The 27143-nt window shown below is 40.9% G+C and overlaps 1 protein-coding gene across 2 annotated transcripts in view; it reads right to left on the bottom strand.

Annotated features, from left to right (window-relative positions):
- Window positions 1-800: 800 nt before the first annotated feature.
- esyt2a (extended synaptotagmin-like protein 2a) overlaps window positions 801-27143 on the bottom strand; it is a 52350-nt gene continuing 26007 nt past the window's right edge. The window contains exons 8-24 of one of the 2 annotated variants that reach the window (XM_084008893.1): window positions 19890-19945; window positions 15920-16040; window positions 14608-14784; window positions 14406-14488; window positions 13720-13768; window positions 13052-13141; window positions 12672-12767; window positions 9391-9453; window positions 6935-7009; window positions 6287-6373; window positions 6035-6184; window positions 5356-5780; window positions 5057-5155; window positions 4837-4968; window positions 4652-4757; window positions 4366-4415; window positions 801-3685 (exon numbers count right to left, since the gene is read on the bottom strand). In XM_084008893.1, the coding sequence (XP_083865019.1) occupies window positions 3640-3685; window positions 4366-4415; window positions 4652-4757; window positions 4837-4968; window positions 5057-5155; window positions 5356-5780; window positions 6035-6184; window positions 6287-6373; window positions 6935-7009; window positions 9391-9453; window positions 12672-12767; window positions 13052-13141; window positions 13720-13768; window positions 14406-14488; window positions 14608-14784; window positions 15920-16040; window positions 19890-19945 (1905 nt within the window). In that variant the 3' untranslated portion in view covers window positions 801-3639. The remainder of the gene's footprint in view (window positions 3686-4365; window positions 4416-4651; window positions 4758-4836; window positions 4969-5056; window positions 5156-5355; window positions 5781-6034; window positions 6185-6286; window positions 6374-6934; window positions 7010-9390; window positions 9454-12671; window positions 12768-13051; window positions 13142-13719; window positions 13769-14405; window positions 14489-14607; window positions 14785-15919; window positions 16041-19889; window positions 19946-27143) is intronic. The other variant, XM_084008894.1, reaches the window with a different exon arrangement.

The following is a 27143-nucleotide window of genomic DNA, read 5'->3' as shown; positions in this document are numbered from 1 at the left end:
TGTGTTAAAATGGTAAAATTGTCCTAAAAACTTTTAAAATGACAGCGGTCCGAAGATTTCTGCTCTGCTCCGCTCCTGTGTTCTCTCCAGCAAGCGTCGCTGCCTCTGAGTCGCTCGTTACTGACGTCAGCTGCAGCCATAAATGAGGAGCTTCTCCCGCTCCTTCTAACGTCACTATCCAATCAGAGACGAGCTTCAGCTGCGCACTTTGAAATTCAAAATTAGGCAGACTCAATGAGAGAGAAGTACAAGACTGTGGTCCCCCAGAGGTCTACGATAGTAGCTCATCTTAGTCCAGAGACCAGACCAGACCATGTGGATAAACCAGAGACGGTCTGTGATTCCCCAGAGGTCGACGATAGTAGCTCATCTTAGTCCAGAGACCAGACCAGACCATGTGGAGAAACCAGAGATGCCCTATCGTCCAGACAACAAGGCCGCTGCCGTTTTTATGACTAGATTCATGTTAGCATAGCCCAGCTCTGATCAATCCAGACTCCATTCAGAAAACAAGCATTTTAAAAGTTGTCAGCTTGTCGTCTTGCAGACAGACCGAACAGAGCATGACTTCAGACTTTTTACTAATCACCATCATTATGTCGTCATTTCAGCATCCATTTTTAGCCGTTTATTATAATTCAGCTGTGGTGAACCAGCTACGTGTGTGAAATTCACCGAGCACCTCTGGGTGATGTAATGAACAACATGTAAAAGCTGCAACAGTGGTTATTTCAGCCATGAAATTCACCATTAACGCCTATGCAGTGATAAATAAAAAAACAGGAAGTCCGAGGCCCAAGTCGTCTACAGCATCATGCTGCTCTAAAGCTCTTTATTGTTGTTTTAAAAGACATTTAGGAGACATTCTGAAACATGTTGAAGCATTGTGTTGGTTCTTTTTCTACACGTAAATATCTCTGGGTCGTGTGAATCTTAAGGCACAAGATAAATTAAGAAGACGTAGAGAAAACAAAGCCCCTTCAGAGGACAAGCTCCACCACAGAGGCCGAGCTCTGGACAAACTTTTGGATTCTTACAAAATAAAACACAGAACAAGACGAGACAAAGAGGGTGACAGCTGCAAAACGCAAATAAAAAACATTAAAAAGACATAAAATGCAGAAGGGCACAGTTTACATATGTCAAATACTTTCTTGATGCTTGATGTGAACACAATAGGGCAAAAGTTTCCTCTGTATCAACCCAAGATGGCCGTAAGTCTACATTTATTTATTGTGTTTGATACCAAGAATTATCTTCACTATGTATGTTATTGATATAAATCCCTTCTGAGCAATGCTGTGAAGTCAAAGCAGTGTATAATATGATGAAACAAAAGTGTGTATGTACACAATAAAACAAAAACAAAAAAACAAAAATGTGACATGTAATTTACAAAAAAGGTTGGTGTCTGCCTTCAGGCTACATAGTTTGTGTCACAAAGACACAGTTAAATTTCAGAAATGACACAAATTAAGACTAATCATTGATTCATAAAGAAAATGTGAACAACTCAAAATTATTTTAGCAGGAATGACCATGATATCAACCTCCGTGAAACAGTCACAATTCTGGAAATGACACATTTTTCACTTTTCTCACTTTTTAAAGCCACTATATGTAGACATTTCTCTGATTAAGGCCTCTTTCTTGTTAATTCAGATAAATCATAATCCATCACAGATTAACAAAACAGCTTGCGGTGAATTCAGCGTCATTTATATGTCCGAAGCACTGGTTTCACTTCTCACCAGTTTTTCCACTGCAGATGTTTCACATTAAGAGACAGAAAAAGGCAAATCCTGCACACTTTCTTGATGTCAGAAAAGTTTAATAACGAGAATGTTTGATCCTGTTTTTGTTATTGAACTGTTGTAGCAATTCTGCGGGCATTAACCTTTTTTAATTGTTTGTTTAATTGTTTTCTAATAGCGGAGTACCTACATGATGTGAGTATAATGACTCTTTTACATAGAAAGATTACTAATAATGGGAAAGCTGGAAGACCTTTAATGTGAAAAATTGGTAGGAAGTTGGTTTTGCTGAAGGTACATAAAAACTGCAGAAAACTTGGTGGTGAGTGGTGAGTATGTCAAGGTTGAAAGGAGAAAGAAAGTTTCTATGTTGATATGAGTAAAACTCAACTTGTTTTGTGATTGGTCGATGTGTTTAATTGACGTGTGAAAGCTCCGAAAAATCAACCTTCCCAATAAAAACGACGCCACTTCTTCCTTGTATAATATTCGGATTCTGGGAGAAACTATTCATGACAAAAACAACTGTTTGAAATATAATATTTTATATATATATATATATATATATATATATAAAATATAAATCCTTTGTTTTACCACTGGAGGGCGCTAAAGAGGATAATTTTAAACTTCCATACATAGTGGCTTTAGATAAATGAAGAAAAACTGGTTCATAATTGAATGACATAAATACAGTTCAATTTGTATGAATTAAAGGAGTAATTCAACAACTTTTTTTTTACTTTGATAGTTGGATGATCGCTAACTCTCTATTAAATATAAATCCAGCAGCCACAGGTTAGCTTAGCTTAGCATGGAGACTAGAAACGGCGGGAATCAGCTAGCATGGCTCTGTTTGAAGGTGTCAAACTCCACCAACCAGCAGCTCTAAAGCTCACTAATGTACAATATAAAAAAAACTGTTTTTGTACTTTATAAACAAACAAACTAAACATCTGACTAGCTGTTCCCATTCTGTATGCTAAGCTAACCATCTGCTGGCTGTAGCTTCATATTTAACTCACATCCTCTCTATACTTGTCTTCTTCTGGAGGAATTTAGGCTATGTTTAAATTGCAAATAACAGAAAAGATGATCCCCAGTACATAAAAAAACCTACACAGATGTGCAAATATCAGTTTAAAAAACAAACCGGTAACACTTAGCAATGGTCGTATTTCAGTGGAACAACAGGTGTTTTTATAAATGGGTAAGTACTAAATTAACTGGTTCTTGCATCACATGTAACACAATCACTTGGTTAAACAGATTATTACAGTGGAATAAAACCAGAGTGAAGCTGCGTTACCAAAACCCACACAAGGGTCAAACAAATGTCAATACTACTCATCTCTTTGGTGGCGTCTTTCTCTGTGACCGCCCGCCTGCTCTGCTTCAGAAACTTAGTCCAGAATGTTTTTAATTTAAAAAAAAGAAAGAAAAGTAAATGACAATCATTTGGCCAAACACCCATCTTGTCTCTGTTTTGTCCAGCATTGTTTATATTTACAAACTTGTACATTGTCGTTCATTAATAAAAACTCCAGGCAGGGAAAAAAAAATAGATTGTCTTCCACTACAGTTGTTATAGTTTCTCCTATAAATATGGAATATAGACTTCCACTGCAGTACATTATGTAATATATAGTATTCTACATGTCGTATACTCCCTTTAGTCTATCAGCCTTTCTCTTCTTAAAGGGGAGGTTTGCCTTGCGACTGATGTGATTAAATGAATGTCAAAAGCTGCTTTTCTGTTTCCTTTTGTACACGTACACGTAATGAAAAAATAAAAGCTGTATTGCAGACTTAAGTAGAAGTGTAGCGATATGATGGTAGCGATGATGATGATGCTGAAGATGGTGATGGTTTCTGTTGATGCAGTCTAGATTTGGTGAGGCTTCGTCAGGCCATCTTCACTCAGCTCATACCTGCAGGAGGAGAAAGAAGCTTTTACTTTGGTAACTCATCGCCCTTTTCCTTCAACTGGCTCTGAAATCAGTGTTTTATTATTATTATTTTTGTATTCTAAACAAACTCCCTCCCAAAGCAGCGTTGCTTTTAAATAACAAGGAAATCAAGTTCTGCATTTACTACAAGAACCGAAACTCTGAATTGTAAAATATTTTAGCCACATGACACAACCAACCGGAACAAGATGGTGGCGTTCTACATTACTTTAGACCACGGATTCAATGCATGCCGACATTTCTGAACCAAAAATACATTTCTTATTGGACTTTCTTATGTAACAACGCTACGTAAGAAAGTGTAACAAGGTAACGTAATAACTGAAACAACCTAACTAGTGTAATAATAACAACAATAATAGTAAATAAAAACCATCCTTAGCAGTCTCTCTTACATAACAATATGTTAAAACGTCAATAAAAACCTTGGGCAGACTTTTGACAAAAATATTGAGAAAAAAATTATTGGAAAAAACAAAAAGCATTTTCAGCTCTGCAGTTGAGATTAACAGAGAAAGTATTCAACATCTTTTCACCAAAAAACGCCCAGGCATTTTTATTAAAAGTGAGCTTTGTGTGAGCTGTTGCACTCGATTGTTTTGTGAGCTTTACAAATACAAAGTGGGAGATGAAAGACGAACCATTGTGTCCAACCCTTCGTGGTGTCCTCGTGGGTCAAGTCCACCAGGACCTGATGAGAAAAGGCAACAGAGCTTTCTTCAATGGCAAACATAAAAAAAGGCTGCACACATTAGAAATATTCAATTCAAATATCTTTTCATGTCCAGATTAGATATATTTCCAAATTACACACTATCCTAAGTTTCTAAATGCGCTGACATCATGCAAACCCAAGAAAGTAATTTCAAGAGGCTTCCTCAGGGTTGAAGCCAACATCTAGTACATGTGCCGGTGAACAACCTGTACCTTTCCCAGAAGGCCTTTGTGCTTGGAGAGCAGATGTCCACCGTTCTTCACTGCGACATCCAGAGTCCGCCTGTGGAGCTCCACGAGGGAAACGCTGAACTCGAACCTGAGCAGGAAGAACATTTACAACAACAATCAGCAACAACCAAACCGGCACTAACAAAGGGACTGGGACTGGGACTCACGTCTGATCGTAAACTGGGTTGAGCGTTTTCTTGATTGTGTGAGTTTTCCTCCTGCCCGACCTCCGTTTGTCAGGAAGCAGGTAGAGGCGGACGTATGGATCCGAGCCGTGGTCAGAGAACGTGATCAGGTTTCTGTCGAGGTAAATACACCAGAGTGAAAACAATCCCTTTAAATTGAGTATTGTTTCAGAAGGAAGCCCTGGCTCTTAAAGGTCCGTACCTGCAGCCGTGAACGACCACGATGAGTTTGTTCCTCTGGGAGCTGTGTCTGACTGTCAGCTGGATCTCACCCAGCGGGAAGTGACTGGGGCCTGAACCACTACGGAGAGACAGAGGGGGGCACATCAGAACTACATACTGTGTCAAACTGCACAGTAGTGTTTCACATTCACCCCTCCTGTCAATGCTGGATGGTATTACATGTCTAATAAACATATCCTGTGCAGTTGTAGCTATTTAAGACCAAATGTACTCCATAAACGTTCAGATTTACAGATACATCGATTGGTTGATAAATACTTTTGCAGCTGCTGGAGTCTCTGCTGCAGCTCCTGAGCAGCATAGGGGTTGGAGATGTCCGAGGCGATGCTCGGCGTTGGTTCCTTGCCTCCAGCCAGGTACTGCTGGGAACCAGAGATGGCCAGGTTGGAGGTGCTCCTCCCGGTCTCCACCAGGCCCTGACCTCCTCCTCTTCCCCCACCCTGCCCAAAGTCTGTGCTCCTCGGGGAACTGAAGGGCTCGTCAGCCTCCCTCCGCCGGTTCAACAGTTCCTGGGCCGACACTGAGGACGAGCGGGGGATTTCCGAGGTGGAGGAGGAGGAGGGAGGCACGGGGGAGTCGGAGGAGACGGAGGGCCGCGGGGTTTGGTTGGCGGAGCTGTTTTTGCGGACCTGCACGGAGGACGGGGCAGAGTCTGAGGATGTGTTCTTATTCAAGCACAGCACCTGAAATAAAACACATACAGAGAAAAATGTTGACGGTTTAAGAGGTAAGTCATTTCCGAAAAAAAAAAAAAAAATCCAATTCCATTCAAAGTTTACTCCTGATGTCTGAGCTGTTTTCCAGTAAACGTCTCAAACCACAAGACCACTTTACGAGTGAAAGGGAGCTTAACCACTTTGGGCGACCCCGGCGTGCTGATCTCATGGCGCATTGACAAAACACTTTAGACAACATCATCTGCAGGTTGCCCTCCTACCCGCAAAGCCATCTTCATCTTGAGGGTGCAGCTCGGTCCGGAGTTCCTCAGGGGGAAGCGCTGGTTCAGCGTCATCTCCTCCGCCTCCAGCAGGCGGCTCAGCGGCAGCGATAACGTCCCCAGCGAACACTCGTGTTTCTCGTCCTTCACCTGAAGGACAAAAAAGGGATCAGCTGACGGGATCAGAGTCGCTCACAGAGACGCCACATTTGCTCGTATACACCAGACTGGAGAAATGATCAGCCTCCATACCTCCACCTCCAAGTCTTGGCTTCTGGGGTTGTGGATGAGGAAGGTGAAGGCTTCCTCCCACACCGGTTCATTGGTCTTGTATCTGGTCTGGGAGAGGACGCGACAGAGAGGAGTTAGACGCAATTGAAAACAGGGGATTTAAGTTATTTTGACAAAAATAAATGAAAATGGCACTGTGTCTTCTGAAAATACAAACATTCTTATGATTGATTAACTGAACTAGCTGACTGACTGGCTCCAGACTACAGTAGAAATGTGCAAGATCAAATGATTTGACAAGAAATCAAGCGACTTTTTACAGTTCATTGATTGAAATGTACAACAGCCTGTCTGATGAAGCAGCAAGATATAATGTTATATATAATGTTATACATATAATTCTCGGATGGGGGTGATAGATATAGATTTCTAAAATGTCTTGTTTTTGAAAGTTTACAGTTTGTTAACAAGAATGGCGTACGTTAGCATGTGCTCTTAGTGTGGGTAGAATAGATTAGCCTGATATTTAGTGGCCAGATATACACATGTATGTAACGTTACATCAGCGAGGCACTATCAGCATACAAGTCACAAGAGGATCCAACTACGTCACATCGTTCTGATGAGGCAGGAAGATTCACGACGGTGGGTTTGAGGGTGGAGCCTCACCTTGCTCTCGAAGGACTTGTGTCCCACTGTGAACTGGACAAACGGACTGGGATCGCTGGTCACCTTTTTACCAGACTGCAGGAGAAGAAAAACAGCTTTTAGAAAACAAGAAAGAGTGCCAGCTAGCAAGACTGAACACTGTTTATTTAGAGGACAATTAGTAACACATTTCTTTAAAAATAGGCAGTTAATATGTCGTTTTTAGCCATTATATAATTGCTTATGTAAAATAATACAACTAAACATGCCATTAATCACAAAACAATTCTAAAATGTTTATAATACTGTTAAATGATTTTACAAAATGGCTCTTAACAGGAAATGTAGCTGTGCTGTATGTATCGAACATTCAAAATGTGCATTTTGAGCTCATACAGTGTCATTTTTGAGTAAAAATGTGATATAACATCTTTACTATCCAGAACTACTTGTCACATTTCTGCAATCGATGGCAAAAATGTGTAAATTTTAATGGGAAGAAGTTTGGAGGGAAAGTCTTTATGCCCCTAAACCGAGAAGTCTGGAAAACACACGGGATCAGTTTAAAAGAGAAGATCAGAATCAATGACAACAATGTTGTTATTTACAACACACATCGTTAGACACGGTAAACAATTCTAGTAAACAAACAGGATTAGAGGAGTTTGTTAATGATTTCACAGCAATATTCAATGAGAAAGTTAACGTCCAGTAAGCGTTCAAGTAGCAGCGCCCCCTGCTGGGAACATTACCCACTGAGCTTTAACCCCGTTCTCGTATAATGTTTATTATATTTTTTACATTTTCATAGTCATGTTTCAAAATGTAAAAAACAATTTGGTGACGCTGTTAGCTCGTTAAAAATAAAGCTTATCCATCAGTTCTAATGGGTCGCAAATGACTCCGATCCGAATAAGTGTGTTTTTACGACGCCTTCCAGATATTACAGTGGTAGCGGTGGTCGATGCAGGCACACCTGGTCGACATGTTGAATCAGTTTTGTGAAAGTTGGGTATAAACTACAATTATATAGAACTGTTGAAAAGGTATGAGAGTGTCTACGGCAATGTTGCTTTTTGAAACAACAGCAAAAAATCAGCCATAGAAAATAATTAACACTTAACTACCAACATTGTGAAGTAGACTTCATCTCTGTGGTTACAGCCTACTTTGTACACTATATGGCCAAAGGTGTGGTGACACTTGCGTACTTTTGTTCTGGGGCTGTTTTTCCTGGTTTGGTCCAGGCCCTTTAGTCCTTTTGAAAGGAAACCGTACTGCATGTAATCATATGAGCTGTCTCCACCCAGCCTCCATCCTTCGGAGGCTGCGTTTGAAGACTGAATGCACAGTCAAGGCTTTTCTATTTCAAAGACTCCTTCAAACGCAGCCGAAAAATCCAACTGATGGATCCTTCACGGCCCAACTCAACCCAAGAGTCATTGCCCGCTGTCGATGATTGGATTTTAATCAACATGGCGTCTACGAGCGGATCAGGAATACACCGTCTCCATCTCAAATATATCATGCGCTGGTGGCAAAGCATATCCTCATCATTATATGAAATAAAATGATCTATGGTTCCATTTTCATCATGCCGAAGTTACTTCTTCTATACTCTTTCATGTTAACTGCAGCTGGTTGCTAGGCGGCGGGAAAGGGTGAGGGCAGGAACACCAGTGATACAAACAAGAAATCCTCAGACCAGACTGTTTTGGAGACCTCACGGTTTGGTCTTCGTGGTTTTTAAAAGACCAAAGGATGCGGCGGTTAAATTGGGACACGACTACAGTGTGATTCCTGTCTGAGTCAGTGTTGGACCTCAGATCACGTCAGTGTTGGACCTCAGATCACGTCAGTGTTGGACCTCACTCACGTCAGTGTTGGACCTCACTCACGTCAGTGTTGGACCTCAGATCACGTCAGTGTTGGACCTCAGATCACATCAGTGTTGGACCTCACTCACGTCAGTGTCGGACCTCACTCACGTCAGTGTCGGACCTCACTCACGTCAGTGTCGGACTTCACTCACGTCAGTGTCGGACCTCACTCACGTCAGTGTCGGACCTCACTCACGTCAGTGTCGGACCTCACTCACGTCAGTGTCGGACCTCACTAACGTCAGTGTCGGACCTCACTAACGTCAGTGTCGGACCTCACTCACGTCAGTGTCGGACCTCACTCACGTCAGTGTCGGACCTCACTCACGTCAGTGTCGGACCTCACTCACGTCAGTGTTGGACCTCACTCACATCAGTGTGTGACGGAGCAAACCCTTGCAGAAAGACTGCAACCAGAAGAGTGGAGGCTGCTGTTTGTTGCACACGTCCATGGAATCCTATTTAAGTGTCCACCTATTGGCCATACAGTGTAACTACAAGCTGAAGGTGTGAGCATATGAGCCTGTGTGAACACGTCTCTGTGCTCCCTCCTCGGTGTCGGAGCGATATGGTTGTGCTTCGTTACCGTGTCGTTACCTTGAGGGCCTTACTGACCGAGGCCTTCCTCAGCCCGGCTTGGTTGAACTCTAACGGATTGCGCTTTGATTTTCCCCAGGGACAAGGCAGGAGAGAGCAAACAACACACACACACACCAGCAGGTTATTAGGGGGAAGAGGAGCATGCAGGGAGGAGGAGGATGGGACACACCAGGGCCGATGGGACATGATGAGACAGACAGAGAGACAACATGGATGATCACATGGTTAATGTCATTTCCCCCAATTACACCAGGACATGAGGTCACATCTAGAGTCCAACCAATACCGCATTCATCCGGCAGATATTTTAAATGTTAAAAAACAAAACATCCAATATGATAAAACATTTTTGCATCAATATTTGCCATAAACCGAAAACATATTGGTTGGACTTCAGTTAAAGTACCAAAGCGTCAGATGGGAGTCATTGATGGATTAAAATGGAGAGAGATTAAATGAAGATCAGAGGAAAGGAATCATTCTGATCAAAAAGACACTGAGATGCTTTAATCTTGCGATAATAACTGGGTGACACGGATGTATTTGTATGAGTATAAATACATTGATATTACTACCAACACGTTCCATTACAATACAATGAATTGGTGATAAAACAATGTTGTATTTCAACGTGTTTTTGCAGAGAATCAAAGATTTGGCAAAGCATCACATCTGGTGTCACCGTGGTCACACTCTATGTTTTCATCAATGTCATTACGTATGAATGAAAACACGAGCTTGACCTCTGGGTTAAAACTGTGAGGGTGAAAAAAACGCATCGAAACCTGGTCATTTTTGAAACGTGAAAATTGAATTTCACGGTGTCTTCAGCTCAAATCAAACACGGATGAATGTCAGATCAGAGGTAAGATTTGGAAGCAATACAGAGACTTGATGACGAGTAACGCCACCAACACACCAAGCAGCGGCGGAGTGCTGCCATGTGATGTCTATGGAACGCTCTGGGAATAGACTCTCGTCTATGAGTACATTCTGCAACACCACACACCAAAACATCAAGATTGATAAATAGCACTACAGGTAAATAGAAAAATATGTGTTTGGGATATTGGTGCCGAACTGTCCCTTTAACTCCCTGCAGCAATCTGCAGCTACACAATACAGAGTATGAAGCATTGTGTTATTGCAGCGCGCCGCACTTTATCACTGCTTGGTGTGTTTCTGGCGTAAGCAGTTGGATTAAAGGGATCTTAAATCATCATTGACACCTAGTGGCAAACATCCAGAACTGCATTACATATTGAAGTTTTAACACCACTTTCCCATCAGAATGTCTGTGCGTTCCTTTAGAATGAATGGAATTTGCTTAAATGTTTTTTTTATGGAGTGGTAACTGGTGCTGCTCCCTGGTGGACAGGAGACTGATGTGGAAACCCAGTTCACACACAATGAGTTTATACAGGAAGGATGGAGGGAAAGCAATCCACTGAGAACACCGTCCCTGCTCTCAGTGTCTCAGACTGATCAAAATGCATCCCTTCCACTCAAAACACAATTCATATGAAGTTGACAACAACTAATAACCCTGCTGATTCACAGATGTGGGAATTACGTCAATGCCAACTGTGACAAATTCATCAACAACACAAACATTAAATCAGACCTTGAACATAACAAACAGAACATTATTGATTGTTTTATCCTTTTAAAACTCCATTCCTCTAATAAAATGCAACCTGTGAGGCAGAAAAACAAAACAACTGGCATAAAATGAGTGCCATCGATACAGACAAAGAGCTGTGGAGAGGCTCATTTTATTAGACGCACAGAAAATAACGCTGCTCAACGTGTCAACTAATAATAAATAACGGAAGGATGCTTTTGATTGTCCTACACATGAACCCTCACCGTTGCTCGTCTGTCATGTTTCTCTGCTCTGTAATCAGTCAAACTCCAACAAATAATGATCCTAATGAATTATCATGCACTAGTCAGGATTCATGCTCATCAGGCAAACACTCCAAACTGTTGCTAGAACCAAACACAAGCAAACGTAACAATAAAAAAGGCCCTGGAGCAGAGGAAGTCACACCTCGGCATCGGCCAAACTACTCTGGGATGCAAAAAAAGCCATCAGACTCACAAATAAGGTCCTATAGAGAGAGGCGGTGTTCTCGCAAAACACGAGGCCCGCCGCTCGCCTCTCTTTTAAGTAGCCCGAGCCCAAGTTCCCCTCGAAGACGTTCTTCAGAGGGGGAGGAGGGGAGGAAGAAGAAGAGGAGGCTGAAAAGAGGAAGGTGAGGCCTGCACTACAGAGTTCAAACACTAACAAATTTCCATCATCGGTGTAATCTTAATTATCATCATGAATGACTTGGAAATGTGGTCTAGCTCACTGTCATGGCAGAGAAAATAAAAAAGGTTCACACATTTTAACATGTCTTTATCCTATCATTAGGAACGGGGAGTTTATGATTTCCTTATTTTACAAATGGTGTTGAAAAAAAAGTAATTTGTTCATGGTAATAAAATACATAACTATTTTAAAGTGCTGCTTAATGTGAATCAGCTTTATTTGCCTTCTATATGCAATAAGACTAATGACTTTGCATTAAAGCAAATAACAATTTTGGTGTATTTAATGGATTGAAATGGACATTTGAAAAAGCTTAAGTGCACTAATTGAAGTCAGAAGAACACGCAGACAGAAACAGGATAATAACTAAGAACTTGCCTTTCTACAACAGGAATGTTCCACTATTACAACAGAACTGACTAATATGTTAAGTCTTCTTTCTACTGCACCTTTAAGATGAGATGGAGTGAAGAACAGAGAAGAAGATGTGAGGGACTGAGGTGAACACACTGTGTGAACGAACCAGCAAATACACCTCAACTATCCCCATTAATGTTTGATTTAACGACCTGGAGCACCAGACGGGTGGGAAATCAACAAAAAAGGATAAAAAAAGAGAGAGATGGTGCTCAGCCACACAGGTCACGCAAAATAAAATACGCTTTTCTTAGTGTAATAATTCTGTTCTCTCATAATTCTGGCCCACATGAGTATGAGGCTTCAATATTCGCATTCGCGATAGAAAATAAAGAATAAAGATGTTTCCGTCCCAACATGGCAAACTGGCATGATGACAATATGGAAAGTTCTGACTTATGATCAACAGGGAAGCTGGTTCACATCCGCCGCTTCCCAGAACATAATTATCTATAAATCACCAATACATATCTGTATTTGTTGACTCTTACAAGGAAATAATTACTCCAGGTGCATGCTGGGAAGTTCGACCAGACCGACTTACCGGCAGATTTCTAGCTGAATCCAAGAAGACGACGAGCAGCGCAGACGACAGGCCGTCGTTGGCTTGACCCCGATCGGCTTTGATGCTCGACAGCGCCTGTGAGGAACCAAAAGAGATGCTTGCAAGGCTTCATGGGAAGAACGTCACACAAGGTTGGAGGTTAAATGTCCTTGATAATCGCCCCAGAGTCTGAGGGCGTGTTGGTGACGATACGAGGGAGGGAGTTCACTGAGCGCTTTCACACAAAGCTAAATGACAAAGCTTGACTTTCATTTGAATTGACACACATCATACATGTAATTCATGTTGCAACTAAAAACATATGCCTTTCGTCATTGACTGAGGCAGGACTAGGTGTAAGTGGAGCGGTGGTTCTGTACCTGGTCCAGCTTCTCAGGGGTCTCCAGCAGAGACAACCACTCCAGTCTGAGGTGCAGCTTCCCCGTCGCCACATCCTCCATCACAAACCACTGCACACAAAGAAACGCTCCTCGTTAATATCCAGACCAGAATACTTCAGCCACCTTCATTTTCACACATAGGAATAAGTGTTCTACTTATGTCTTGTGTTTCCTCCTCTAAGCTCGGGTCCTCTACCAGAGACCTGAGTGGTCTTCAGGATCTTTGCTGTTCCTAGGACTGCACTCTTCTGGACTTCGGTTACAGCCCAGAGTCTATATTTATTCATTTATATATATTAATACATATAAAACTATATTCATTTCTGAAGAAAAGTCAATAAGAAATGATACCACGAAGTGGGTAGTCGAGGCTGAATATGCATGGTGGCTGAAAAGGATGGAAAAGGATATAACTTACAAAAACTTTATGAACATAAAATCCACTAAACATCAGTGGCACCCACAGCGTTTGAGTGACAGCTGACCTCTTGTACGTGTGGCGTACAAACACCGCAGTAATGAGCACACGGGAGCAAAGATATATATCCACTATATACGTCTGCTGCCTGTAGCGTAGAGTTTGAGTCTAAAATGGAGCCGTGTGAGGAAGAGGAGGAGGAGGAGGAGGAGGAGGAGATGCAGATTACCTCGTCGACCTTCTGTTCCTTCTGGAGCTCGGCCACGTCGATCATCAGGCTGAAAAACAAGACCACCAGACTTTCAGCGAGCGAGCCGGACTCATCACGGAGCGACCGTTTCTCCGGTGGAACCCAAACGCATCAAACACCAGCGTGACCTCACTGTGAGACCCGTCTTCTGATGGAACGCTACCATCAGTCTAACGGGGTGTGAAATCCTATTACACGCCGTACAAACCCTTAATGACAAACACACGATCTGTATATGAGTGACTCAACACACAGAGTTAATTAGCTCATCCATTAACGGCCGAGTGTTTACGTGCAACACACGGAAATGTTTCATCGCTGTTTTTATTATCATTAAAATGCAGATTCATGAATCAGAAAGTAGTTCAAAGTTCCCAGAGCCTAAAGCGATGCTTCACATGTCTTGTTTTGTCTGACTAATAGTGGAAACAGGCATTTCTAATAATGTGAAACAGAGAAAAGCTGCAGGTCTTCATATTTCAGGAGCTGACACGAGAAGACGATTTGCATTTTTTCAAATGGACACTTTTTCAACTGACTGATTACTCTGTACTCTACATCTGGGGAAGAGATACTGTGAGAAATGGATGGATTGTAGAATACTTCAGTAGAAACGTGAAGGTGTAGATGTGAAAGCAGCAGTGCTGATGTTTGAACAGCTGTACCTTCCCAGGAAGTCGTCTTTGTCCGTGTCCTCATCAAACAGCTCAATCTCCAGGTTCTGTGCCGTGTTGTCGTATATCAAGGCCTGAAAACACAAACAAACACATTCAAATGTAGCTCCACACGCACCGCCGTTTAAAGTGCTCCCACTTTATGACATGGGATCTGCAGATCCGCCTGGTTGGAACCGCCGTCCCACCTCACCTCGTACACTTCGTTCCATTTCGGGTGGACGGTCTCGTGGATGACCTTGCTCTGGAAGATCTGTGTCCCGATCTGGATGACTCCGTAAGGGTCCGACTTGCCTTTGATCAGCCCCCCTAGGAACTTGTCTTTGCCCAGCAGGTCCTGGGCCTCGATGAAGTGGATCCTCAGGACGCCCTGAGGAGACACACAAGTGACGGGGAGGTTAGATGAGGCTGGACCGGGAGAGGAGGGGGAGGCCGACAAACAGACCATCTCTGAAATCACTTATATCAGCTGTTCATAGAAGAGTGAGCTTTTATCAGAATCGATGAGTGCAGCTTGGAAAGGGAGGCTGCCAAATTTAAAACCAAATATGGGAAGACAGAAGAGGACAATATGCAGCCTTATTGAGGATAAAAAGAGGATCAGTTTCACATCCTGCTCATGAAAAATATAAAGTAGAATATAGAACAAGAACTTAAAATAAGGGAAGGATGTAAAATAAATAAAACAATGAATATTAACTATATTTGGATATTCATAACTATATTTTATATTCAAATTGAAATCTCAATATATCACGTGCAATATTTATTTTATTCCTTTTTCAATATCATTGCCAATATTCTTCTTTGATTTGAAATTAGTTATTTTACTCAGATTATCTTACCTTTATAATTACTGTATTAATAATATTTTTAATAGTAATTTCTATTTTAACGCTTTTTTTAAGACTTATGTTGTTGCAATTTACTTCTTCTATTTTATTTTACTTATTTTTAATAAATTTACTTTTATTGCTAGTCTATTTTGCACTGTGTTAGTATGACTTTGTGTCACTTCATATACACTTTATATCTATTGTTCTACTGTTATATGTTTATATTGTTAATATTATCTAATACAATGTCGGTGTAGGTTCTGTTAAAAATACATTTTCGGAGCAGTTGAAGTTTTTTTTAATCAATAATTAAAAATGCGACAGGTGATGATTATTCCAGGGATTTAACTTTGATAAAACAAAGCACATTCCAGTAGGTGAAACAAGATAAATATACATGAAAAGTGTGTATGTATGTATATGTGTATATATATATATATATATATATGAGAACGACACAACAAAGTGCAAATCTGTTGGAACAATCATTAAATCAATTTAAGAAGCTCTGTTATTCGTACTCAGGTTAAAACTATAAACAAACAAAGCATCTCATTTGATCTCACATCACTTTCTTATCAAGTCATTTCCCTCCAATCAACAGAACAATGAACTTATTGTGACTTATTAACAGCCCGAGTAGCGGCAGCGTGTGCGCGGGTGTCTTACCTTGGGCATGGGGAAGCGTAGCTGGGCCAGCTGGGTCTCTCCCACCAGAGGGATGGTTATGCGGTTGGGCAGGACCATCTGGCTGTAGATGATGTCCTGGATGATGTTGTCACACAAACCACTGAGAAGGAAAGGGATGAGAGCATGACGAGGAAGAATAACATTTAAAAACAGTCACAAAACAATATGTAAAAAAAGAGGTGGGATTACCACAAATTGTTGTTGTTTAAGTCAACTAACTAATGGACCGTGAACCTCTTTGGTACAGGACAGCCCTGGCAGGTGAATTATTTTGAATTTTTTAATTGCAAAAATAATAGTTCATCGATATTGTTAGTTAGAGCCTGGTAGAGACGAATTCCAAAGGAAACTGATGGATAATTTAGAGTCATAGGGGACACCGTTTAAGGAAAGAGATGCTGCTGATGAATTTGTGAGCACTAGAAAACAAAATGTATCGTCAAATAGGAAGTTTTGTGTGATTAGAGAGTTCAGAAAACCTTTTAAAATAAATTCATGTCTGAACAACCACCAATTTCCAACTCTTAAAATATCCCAAAATATCATCCTGTGTTCCTCTGAAATACACCAGCATTTCCTCTAGAGGGCGCCAGCAACCTGCACTTAAACACAGCTGCACTGCTATAGATAGATTCCCCATGAATGAGCTGATTCTGGGTTAGTTTCAGACTAGAAAGCAAAGAAAAGTTGATTTTAGCTGATTTTGGGTCTGCTGACTCAATAAACACAAACGGTTGACCTCATGTTTCCTTGTGTAGCTGCTACTTGGGGCAAAATGCAAATAACCATGGAAATTGGATGTTGTGTTACAATGGAAATTATGAGCGACCTCACACAGGAAGAGAGTGAGGAGGGCGGGGTGAGGGCAGGTCTTTAGCCACACACACACACACACACACACACACACACACACACACACACACACACACACACACACACACACACACACACACACACACACACACACACACACACACACACACACACACACACAGTGTTGTCACACAAACTCGTCAAACAAGGAAAGCTACATTGCACAGGGCGGTTCTTTGGAAACCGCAGCGAGTTTCTCTGCTGAAGACAAACAGTAAACCAGCATGAAAACAGCAGCAGGTCAGCATGGAGGAACACAGCCAGCAGTGTGGTAACTCTGCAGGACTTGAAACTCGCCCAATTCAATAAAAAAACATACAAACAAAAAACAACCCTAATATAACCCTGACTGAAACTTGAGTAAAACCACTGCAGGTACAGAAAACGCATCATAAGCATACAAAGCTTCATATCTGCATCACCAAAGATAACATGATTTTATTACCTCTAATAAATAAGTTATCACAACACTCAAAGAGTGCAGTCAGATCTTCAAATACTAAAATTCCCATGCCAATGTAATCCATGACGACGTCAAGGTTAAGTACGTCGTCTGTTCCCCCTAACGACGTCTGAATACATCTCATGCCAATCAAATACTACTAAAATTAAATGGATCAATAATGATTGGACACAATAAACTGAAACTGCTGACAAAGGCAGCCCAAATTTCATCTACCAGGGGACCACGAACGTCTGCACAAAAATGTCATATCAGTTCATTGAATAGTGGTTGAGGTAGCCTGGACCAACAACAGCTAGCACGGCTAATAACAGGAAAAGCATGACATTTGCACACGCAATCATTGTCCCCGGATGATAAATCCGCATAACTTGGGTGATCCCTTAAGTCCTCCTCTGGCACCGCCATGAGATTCACACTTGTCGGTTTGAGTCTATTGGATCAAGTGGTATGAAATTTTTCTGCACACATTCCTGTTCCCCTGAGGATGAATTGTTCTCTTCATTTTCTATCCAGCGCCATCATCAGGTCACATTTACATTTCTCTACTACTTTGGTTTTGACCACATACCTGAAAAACTAATGACATGCCCATCAGGCTGAGCTGTACTTAGCAAACGTTAGCATGCTGTAAATATATCTGCTCAACAGGAGAGCGTTAGCAATGTCATTGTGAGCATGTTTGCATGGTGATGTTAGCATTTAGCTACACCTTCATTGATGCCTTTTTTTTTGTAGTTCCAAATATATGAATAAACACAAGTTTTGCTTGGAAGCTACATTTTGCTAAAACATCCCACTACAAGACGTTCCGCCTGGAAATGGTCCATTTGCAGGTCCAAATGGTTCTTCCTAATCCATTACCATCACATTTCTGCCTGCAGCTGCTCTCCTTTCATAATCACGTTGCTATAAATACGACTAAGTGCAGGAAAATAAAGGTCATAATCCATTGTGTGATCCGGTGGTTAATGTGAGGGTTTCAGCAGCGGAGCCTGAGAGCCTGATAGACCGCCGTGGCTGCTTGTCCACTGGGAACGTCTCTTCATTTCACCATCACTCCGAACCGGAGGGTTGTGCTTCCGCACCAAAAGCACTCAGTGCTCGGCAGGTTTTTAGTTTCCCTACTGTTGAGGGTTCGCAGTAATCACACGTGGCAGGACTAAAAACATTGTTTTTTTTATTACTTGCTGAAATGCTACAGTTATACCAGACCAATAGCAAGTATATCAAAGCATTCCACTTTGTTGCCAACTACTGTATCATTACAAATATGTTCCAGTATTACATCATTAATGGCTCACTAGTAACAAACTTTTCTCCCCGGGAGAGAACTGAGCTGGAAGAATGTGACTCAACTCTTCTGTAGTCATCCTGTGGTAAACCACATCTCCCACTTTATGGAGCTGTGGCTCCGTGTCCACGGTGTCCTGGAGGCAGTTGTTAAGATGAAAATCTATTTTCATTTTGAAATCGTGGCGTAATCTACACATCTGTGTAACTGATGGTACGGTTAATTATTAACATCCCGACTGCAAACTCTGCTCCGTTTGTATCAGGAAAACACAAAGTGGAGCCTTAAAATGGAACGTATTTGTAATTTGTTACAATTAGAAAGTGAGGATCATCTGAGGAAAATAAAACTTATTTGCAAAGTTATCGTTAGAACTGTAATGGTATTATAAAGTACTCATATCGGTACTCGGTATCAGCAACTGGAATGTAAGTACTTGTACCTGAAAAAAAGGGTCATCAGTGCTAGTACGATATTTACACAAACACACACACGGCTGCATGATCACACAAAACCTGGGTTTGTGCAGCAGGAATACTTAATGTCTTCCACATTTCAAGATGCTCATTTCAGAGATGGATCCTTCCCTTGTTTTATATTTTTAGAAGAAACTTATCTGTTTTTTTAAGTGTGTTTTGTGGCACATATCACACATCACTTTTGATTATCTGTGATGGATAAACTAATGAAAAATAAATAAAATGATTACTGGGTGTGTTTCTGTGTTTCTCAATTTCCTACTGATTATATTATAATAACGACTGATTCTAATATCAAATGAGCAGAAAGGTTCCTCAGATTTCAAACAAACATAGATGCTGCTTTGCTAGTTAAAATAATAGTGTGTATCATATATAAGTAGAAAAAAATCTAAATAAATAAATGGAATAATGAGGAGACTCTGTTACTTTCATGCTGAATGACACTCCATCTACTAATTTCAGTGGTTTCACACACTGTGGCCAGCGTTGGCATTGGAACATGGGGTTCAGTTAAGCCATAATAATATTTTCATCCAGTCTGATTCGAGGTTGGACTCCACTGTGATCAAACATGGGATGGACTCTTCCACATGGAGACAATGGACACAGTTATGACATCATGCCTCTATTATACACAGAGCTGCTCCCTATAATAGCCAGCGAGCTACTTGAGGAAAACTGTTTGAAGCCACCTGGCCATGAATATTATCAAGGGAGTGTGTGTGTGTGTGTGTGTGTGTGTGTGTGTGTGTGTGTGTGTGTCCACTCTAATTCAAATCAATAGATACACCAACGAACCAACCAGACGAACCAACGACATCACAGGGAGTTACTTACTTGACACCGGGAATGTCCAGCATGTTTGTGAGTCCCGTCCAATTGATGTCCAGCAACTGAAAGATGGAGAAGAGATATGATTTAGATTTTCATAAAAGATAAAAGAAAAAAAAGAAGACTGTTTTAGAGGTGAAACATGATCTCTTATAAAACCAGTCACGTTAGCGAAAAGCACAAACTACTTTTGTTCCCACAATCAGAGACATTTATGCAGCAGCAAGTTAGCAAGTTAGCAAGTTTTCTGATGAAATTGTACAGAAATTCTCTGACAAAGTTTCATTTAGATGGGGCATCAGAAAACATAACATACTTCCAATTAAATGATGGACAGGTTAGCTTTAATGATGTTTTTTAATAAATGGATGATGAGGATTGAAAATAATTATTTTGTGTAATGTTCTGGCATTAAAAGTGTCAAAACTATATAAAAAAAAACTAAATATTAGCAGTTAATTAGATTCAAACAGAAACATGATTTGAAGAAAACAATATATCGCTGCAATTTTAAAATACATTTACAAAGGTTTTGTTAGGGAACCAAACTGCTCTCTGAGGTCTCACTGAGATTCTTCTTCTACACATCATCAGCTCCTGACTGACGGCATCGTGACTCAGCAGAGCAGCAGCCAGAGCCGAGGAGCCCGACTCGAAATTCAATCGACCCGATAATCAATAGAGCCGGGCAGATGTGGTTCACCTTCATACGAACAGCAAGCATACGTGGTGAAATGCTTTGAAAATGACATTCCAATAACAAATAAACAGCCTTAGATGCTGCTGGAGATCAGGAGTGAAGTCAAAATGAGATGCAAAATGTGAAAACCGTCTCTCGTCATCACCAAACAAATCAAACATTAGGAAAAGAAATCCAGTTTATGAAAAACAGGAAAGACAGAAAACTGAATATTAACTGCATCAAAAAAGGATCTCCTAATATTATTTAAATTAATTTAACTGCGATGGATTCCCTAAAAAAGCTATGAAAAAAGATGCATGCATTGACAACTGAAAACACAATTCAGGTATATTATATTTTAATAACATCAAACAATCTATCAATATTGGTCTTTAAACATATACTGTGAGGAACCTTTAGGTGGTTACGAAATGTTTCAATTTCAACGAGTCCTCTATTTGACCTCAACGTTGTTTGTGTGTTGTTTTTTAAGCCCAACCACGGTGTTGTTACTCAACCTAACGAAGAGGTTTTGTTGCCTAAACACTACTTTTGTTTTGTGGCGTAACGTCGTCCCTACTGACAGGAGAAAAAAAACATGGTGCAGGCACCGACCTGTCATACATCAGTTTAAAGGTTGCTGAGCGAAATGTACACAAATGTACAATTCATATCCACGTACATGAATCGGTAGATTTCCTGACTATGTGACTAACTGTGGTGAGATTGTGTTGTACGGCATGTTTAAATGGTGATAAAGCAGCGCTGCACTCCACTACGAATGTGTTGGCAACAAAACTCCCGCTGATGATGAAACCCAACACTGCAAGCAGTGACATGTTCCCATCAGATCATATTGAGGAGCTTAACCTGGTTTTCTAACCCAGTTACGAGGCTTATACACTTCAATATGTAACTGGGTTACCTGAGGAACCGGAGTAGGAAGTGAGAAAAGTCTGTCGGGCAGGAAGAGAGCAGCCTCTGCAGTAGGAAGCCACGCAGCACATCCTGACAGCTGCTGGATAGTGTGGCTCCTGCAGCTGGGCTAACACTGCTGCTGTATTATTATATTATAGGAGTAACAGCTGTAGTAGTAGTAGTAGTAGAAGTAGTAGATTTTCTTTGGTACTGATAAAGTTCTAATGTGACAAAAAAAAAATGTGAATCCAAGATTGGGCATTAGACGATATGAAAATGTTTTTATCCCGGCCAAAATATTTATGATATACTAATATTAACCCAATAATCAAAAAACATCCTTAAAACTCTTAAAACATATGGAATGAATATGAACCTGTTTGACCCGCGGAATCGGATTATGAAGAGGAAATCACTTTTTCTGTGAAAGTGAAGATCAGAAAGGACAAATAAAAAAGTGTAATAGATAAAAAATTTAAAAAATACAGTAACTTTATGCGAGTCTGGACTTAGTGATAATTCTTGGAGGCCCGTTTCTTTTATCTTTTTTTTTTAATGAAGCGCTTTTCCCACTTGTCTGCATGACAGCTTGCTAGGTGTTTTTTTTTCCAATTCACTCATGTGACGATATTTACGATTATCCTGATAATAGAAACTCACCACGATCTACATATTGCGAGTCTTTTCCTTATCCTATGTTACATCCCTATTCAAGATCACCAAAAAATAGCTCAACCCACAAAGACCTATTACGACAAGAGATATCAAGGGGAATGCTGCTTTGGTATGAACACATAATACTGCATAACATAATCCAGCCCGACACTAGAAGCAGCCCAACAAGTGGGAGTTGAAGCAGCAGTGCTAAGCGGCTGCGTGAGCATTAGTAGCATCGGAGCTCACGGAGCTGGTACAGTGGTGGGAACAGCAGTAAAAGCAGTGCAATCAGTGATCAGAAGAGCAGCAGCATGGCAGCTGTAGCATCCAAAATAATCCTGGTAGGAGTAGGAGTCGGACCACAACAGCTCTTTCAGTTCCAGCAGCAACAAAGACAGGAGAGAAACATGGTGTCCATACAGAATCCTGGAGTGTTCACGGCTTATTCTTTTATCAAAGCATGGAGGCAAATCATCCTGATTTTCAAAATGAGCCGAGGTGGAGCAAGCAAGAAGCAAGTAGGCCTGAGTGAGCCGGCTGAGACAGGGAGCCTCTTTGTCCGGGTAATCAGGGCGATTTGATTTCCAGAAAGTAAATGAATCACTCAGAGCTGAGGAACAGAAGCGTTTTATTCGGACAGCAGGAGATGTGGACAGACTGCTGGTCAGCGTTCAATCATCCATCACACGAACTGTACGGTCTGGTTCACAAGACAATCGCCAGACGCGTGTTGGAGAGGCACCTGGCTCAAAATAACCCCCCGCAAACGGGCCACGTGCCGGCTGGCAAGGTTAGTATATATGAACGACATGATGTCAGCACGCTCACGCTTTAAAACATACCACTGCCATTATGAGGTGGACGTTTCTGAGTATGAGTAGGCCTCAGAGAAGGACAGAAAGTGTGTGTGTGTGTGTGTGTGTGTGTGTGTGTGTGTGTGTGTGTGTGTGTGTGTGTGTGTGTGGGGGGGGGGGGGGGGGGGTGGTGGGTGACCGCAGAGTTAAACAAGGTCATAAAAGAGGCTTAAAATGTCAAGTGCTGGAAACCGTTTTCACGGCTGAAGCAGATGAAGAGCAATGAGGAAGTGACGCGTGAAACTGCTGAAGTGTCTCTATATATGAACGGAGAAGCTGTAGACACACACACACACACGCACAGGAAAGGACAATATGGAAAGAACACAATATCTAGTGTACAAACAACTAGTTACAACAATTTAATAAAATGTAAAAAAAAAACATTTTTAAGAAATAATTAGCAAGAAAATGTGCATGCATAATCCTTTAACCTGCTGACCTGTAGTTTTTTCTTAATTCCTCCTCAAGAAGCTTGAGTTTTCCCCTTCTATTAATAAAGACTATACTTATATTAACTTATGTACTTAAACCCAAGGCTCACGTTTGATGGTGGAAGAAGTACAAGTTACTGAATGAAAGTAGCAATACTACTCAGTTACATGTAAAAGGCCTGCAAACATTTCACCTGAGTAGCAGGAGGCTTTTCTTCCAAATACACCCATTATGCATGATCGCCTGTTTCATAACTATATATATTATTGAATCATAATCATTAGACAAATAATACGTGTCGATTATTTTATTTGCACATGTTAGCTAACGGTTAGCTATTGTGCTAATATATATGTAACTATCGCTATGGCTCATGTTAGCTAATCTTAGCTAAGGCGTTAGCTACCCTACTTTGTCACTGGACATCAAATCGTTCATCGTTTCCAGAGCCGGTTCTGCATACAAACAAATAACGTGCATGCGACGGTAGGCTGCGGTAGGCTAAATTATTTACGACGGCAGTAATGGACAATTCCACTTCCAACCTGTAGGGGGACCAAAGAGGAAAAGTTCTTAAGTGTTGCTTTAAGTCTGGAAACTAAATTGAAACTAAAATGTGCTCCAAACCTTCCGTAGAGATGAGCTCCATGTGGGAGAGGAGGATTTCTACAGAGAGCTGACGACACTGCTCTTCCCAGTATCTTTTACATTGTACAGTTGCACATTGTCACTCTTGCATGATATACCTTGGTATGAATATTCATGCCTTCTTGTTCCTTGACCTGATGTGTGTTTTCTTCCTTTTAATGTCATTGTCAATGCTGTCTTCCATATATGATTAGTATGTGAACCCTGGCTGCAGAACTATTTTCCCCCGGCGGGATAATAAAGATAACCTTAACCGTAACTCCCAAAAAATCAATTTACACTTAAAAGGCAGTGAAATGAGATATTGAAGAAGAAATTCAAAGCGATATTGAAAACATAAAAGTGTATCACCTTTCTGTTGTGCACACAAAGCATTATCTGGGACTAGCTGAACATGTGCTTTGTGTGCAGACAGTAAAAGCTCAGGCAGTCTGGTTATTGAGAGCCTCATTCTCACTCTCCATTAAATAATCAGCTGTCTGTCTGTCTGTCTGTCTGTCTCAGACCTTCACAACAGGCCACAAAAACTCATCATTCGTTCCTGTAATGCCACGAACCTCTCTTTGTTTTTGGGAACTACTTTCTGTAAAGACGAGGCACGGCTGACCTTAAATGTCTTTGTCGCATGGTGCTGTGGTCTCCCAGCTCCCTGTGATTTACTCTCACAGACAGTCATTATACATTTTCTGTTTGCAGTGCAGATATTGTGAGCAGCGGAATTGCTGCTTTTCATCTGTGTTAACCAGCGTGAGGATGTTTGCGTGTGAGAGAGACAGACAATGTATGGTTGTGTCGTTATGTGCAATTATGTAGACTGTTAGTCTGCAGCTACAAAGTCAGACGCGTGTATTTTTGCAAACCAGTTGCTGGATACAATGTTGGCAATATACGTTTCTGAACCAAAAATAAAGTTTCATATCAGCCCTAAATACATAACCACCCATTTGTGGACTTTCTTACACAATGTTAAGTAACAGTTGTAAAAATTACATTAGTTACATTACAAGTGTAAAGTCAACATTGACTTTTGGTATTACAGGGCCAACAGCAGTCTCCTGGGTGAAAGTCCTGTGTTTGTCGGATCTATTCTCCACCACTCAAACCCATTCTTAGTAGATTTTAGGCAACCTCTGATTCTGAAAAGTCAACACTGAAGTTCCTTGAACTTGCATTCTCTCTGCTGGCCATCAGGGGGCGACTCTTCTGATCGTAAAAAAAAGTCTGATTGTATGGAAGTCTATGAGAAAATGAGCCTCCTTCTCTCTTGATTTTTTAGTAAACATTGTAAACATGAGTGTATGGTCTCAATCTCTAGTTTAATGTCTTCTTCAATACAGCATGATGTTCATTTCGTCTATCATGGTCAATAGAGAGTCACACAGACCATAAAGCAGAGGATGCTTTTAGGTTTATTATCTTAGTAAACATGAACTCGAGGCTTCAAAACCGTCGTCCAGAAACCAACAGGTGACGTCATGGTCTGGTTTGTACTTCACAAACAGACACATAATGCCTTTGTTTTTTTGTGTGCTGCATAGTCAAGTGGGCGTATGTCTCACTGTGGCCTTGTTAGCTCTCTAAATGAAGACCACAGTGGACCACAATGCCGTTCTTCCGGGCTGGCACAGGAAGAGAATTCCACATCAGAACTCATGTCAGGAACGGATTATTGTCACTAAAAAGTAACAGCGACTAGGACAGTTTGGCATAAACTATAAAAGATACTTTTTTTTCTGATAATGGTTGCAATCATCTCCGATACCATTATAAAGACGTAAAGAACCGCGTTTCCTCCTTGCTTATTGTAACGCGTTGTTTATCTGCCAAAAAATAAATAAATTAAAAAATCAATCTCCCGCCTCCAGCTCACCCAAAACTCTGCTGCAGAGGTTTTGACTCGGACATGGAAACATGCCCACATTTCATGGATCCTGGCTTTCTCCTGCTACCTGCTTTTAGAATTGATTTTAAGGTATTATTGATTGCTTGCAGAGCCCTGAGAGGCCTCGCCCAAGTTTTCGATCTCTCATCGCCTGATGTCCCTTCAGACACCCTGAAATCCTTAGATGAGGTTTTGGTTCCCAGCTAGACTGTAGAATGACCTGCCCGAGGATACCAGAGCTTCAAACGTGTCTCATCTTTTAATTCACCTTTTTAAAAAACAATATTTCTGTGATTTTGTTTGTGTTTTATGACATTTAAGCTTTGACTCTCTGTTTTTATGTGTTTAATTTTTGGCTTTTAGTTAATTGCGTTCTTTCTGTGTTTCAAATGTGCTCTATTTTAATTGTAAAGCACCAAAACTGGTTCAAGTGTTTGCTTCTAGCTTTTTCTGCACATGTTGCTCCAGTCTGAACCATTTGACTGCTTACCAGTCTAGCCACAATACTAGCTGCTACTACTTCGCCGCACAATCAGGTTCTATTTAGTACACTTGAACAGAGTGCACACATTCTTGGTTAGTGTGAAAGCACCCTCCTCATATTATCGCTGACAGCCGCGGCGGCAAGATGTACAATTAATACATACCAGATAAAAGCATGCAATGACTGGTATGTGAACCTAATGGCATCACTAAAACAGTACACCACAGCAATGTACCGTCGTTAACCAGTCAGCCCAGGGCAACTGAAGATACCTTGGCAACAGTCAGTAAACTCACAGCAGATTACAACTAATGGCCACAAACTGACTCAAGATTAAAAAAAAAAAAAAGATCCGATGGTTAAACAAAGTTGGAGGAAACCAGAGTTACATTTAAGTGGAAGAAAACAGCCTTAGTGTCTCTTTCAGTTGTATTAGGTTGGACACAACTAATGCTTTAGTTTGGGGAAGGGGGCAAACATTGCTCATTGTCAGCCATATAATGAACATTCAATGATTCACAGGCCAAACAAGAGTAAACACGTGGTTTTGTAGTGTATATAAAGTACACTAATATAAAGCTTTCTGTATCTCCTGCTCTTAAATTGAATTCAATACTTTTAAACTTGAATGCAGTGAATGGCCGAAATGCTCACAAACATAACAGGCTGTTATGTGTAAATAAGTCAAGTTTAAACAGGT

Source organism: Eutrigla gurnardus (assembly GCF_963514095.1).
Source record: "Eutrigla gurnardus genome assembly, chromosome: 4".
Taxonomy (NCBI): Eukaryota; Metazoa; Chordata; class Actinopteri; order Perciformes; family Triglidae; genus Eutrigla; species Eutrigla gurnardus.
Note: the sequence above shows the minus strand (reverse complement) of the source record. Positions and strands in the feature narration are given on the sequence as shown.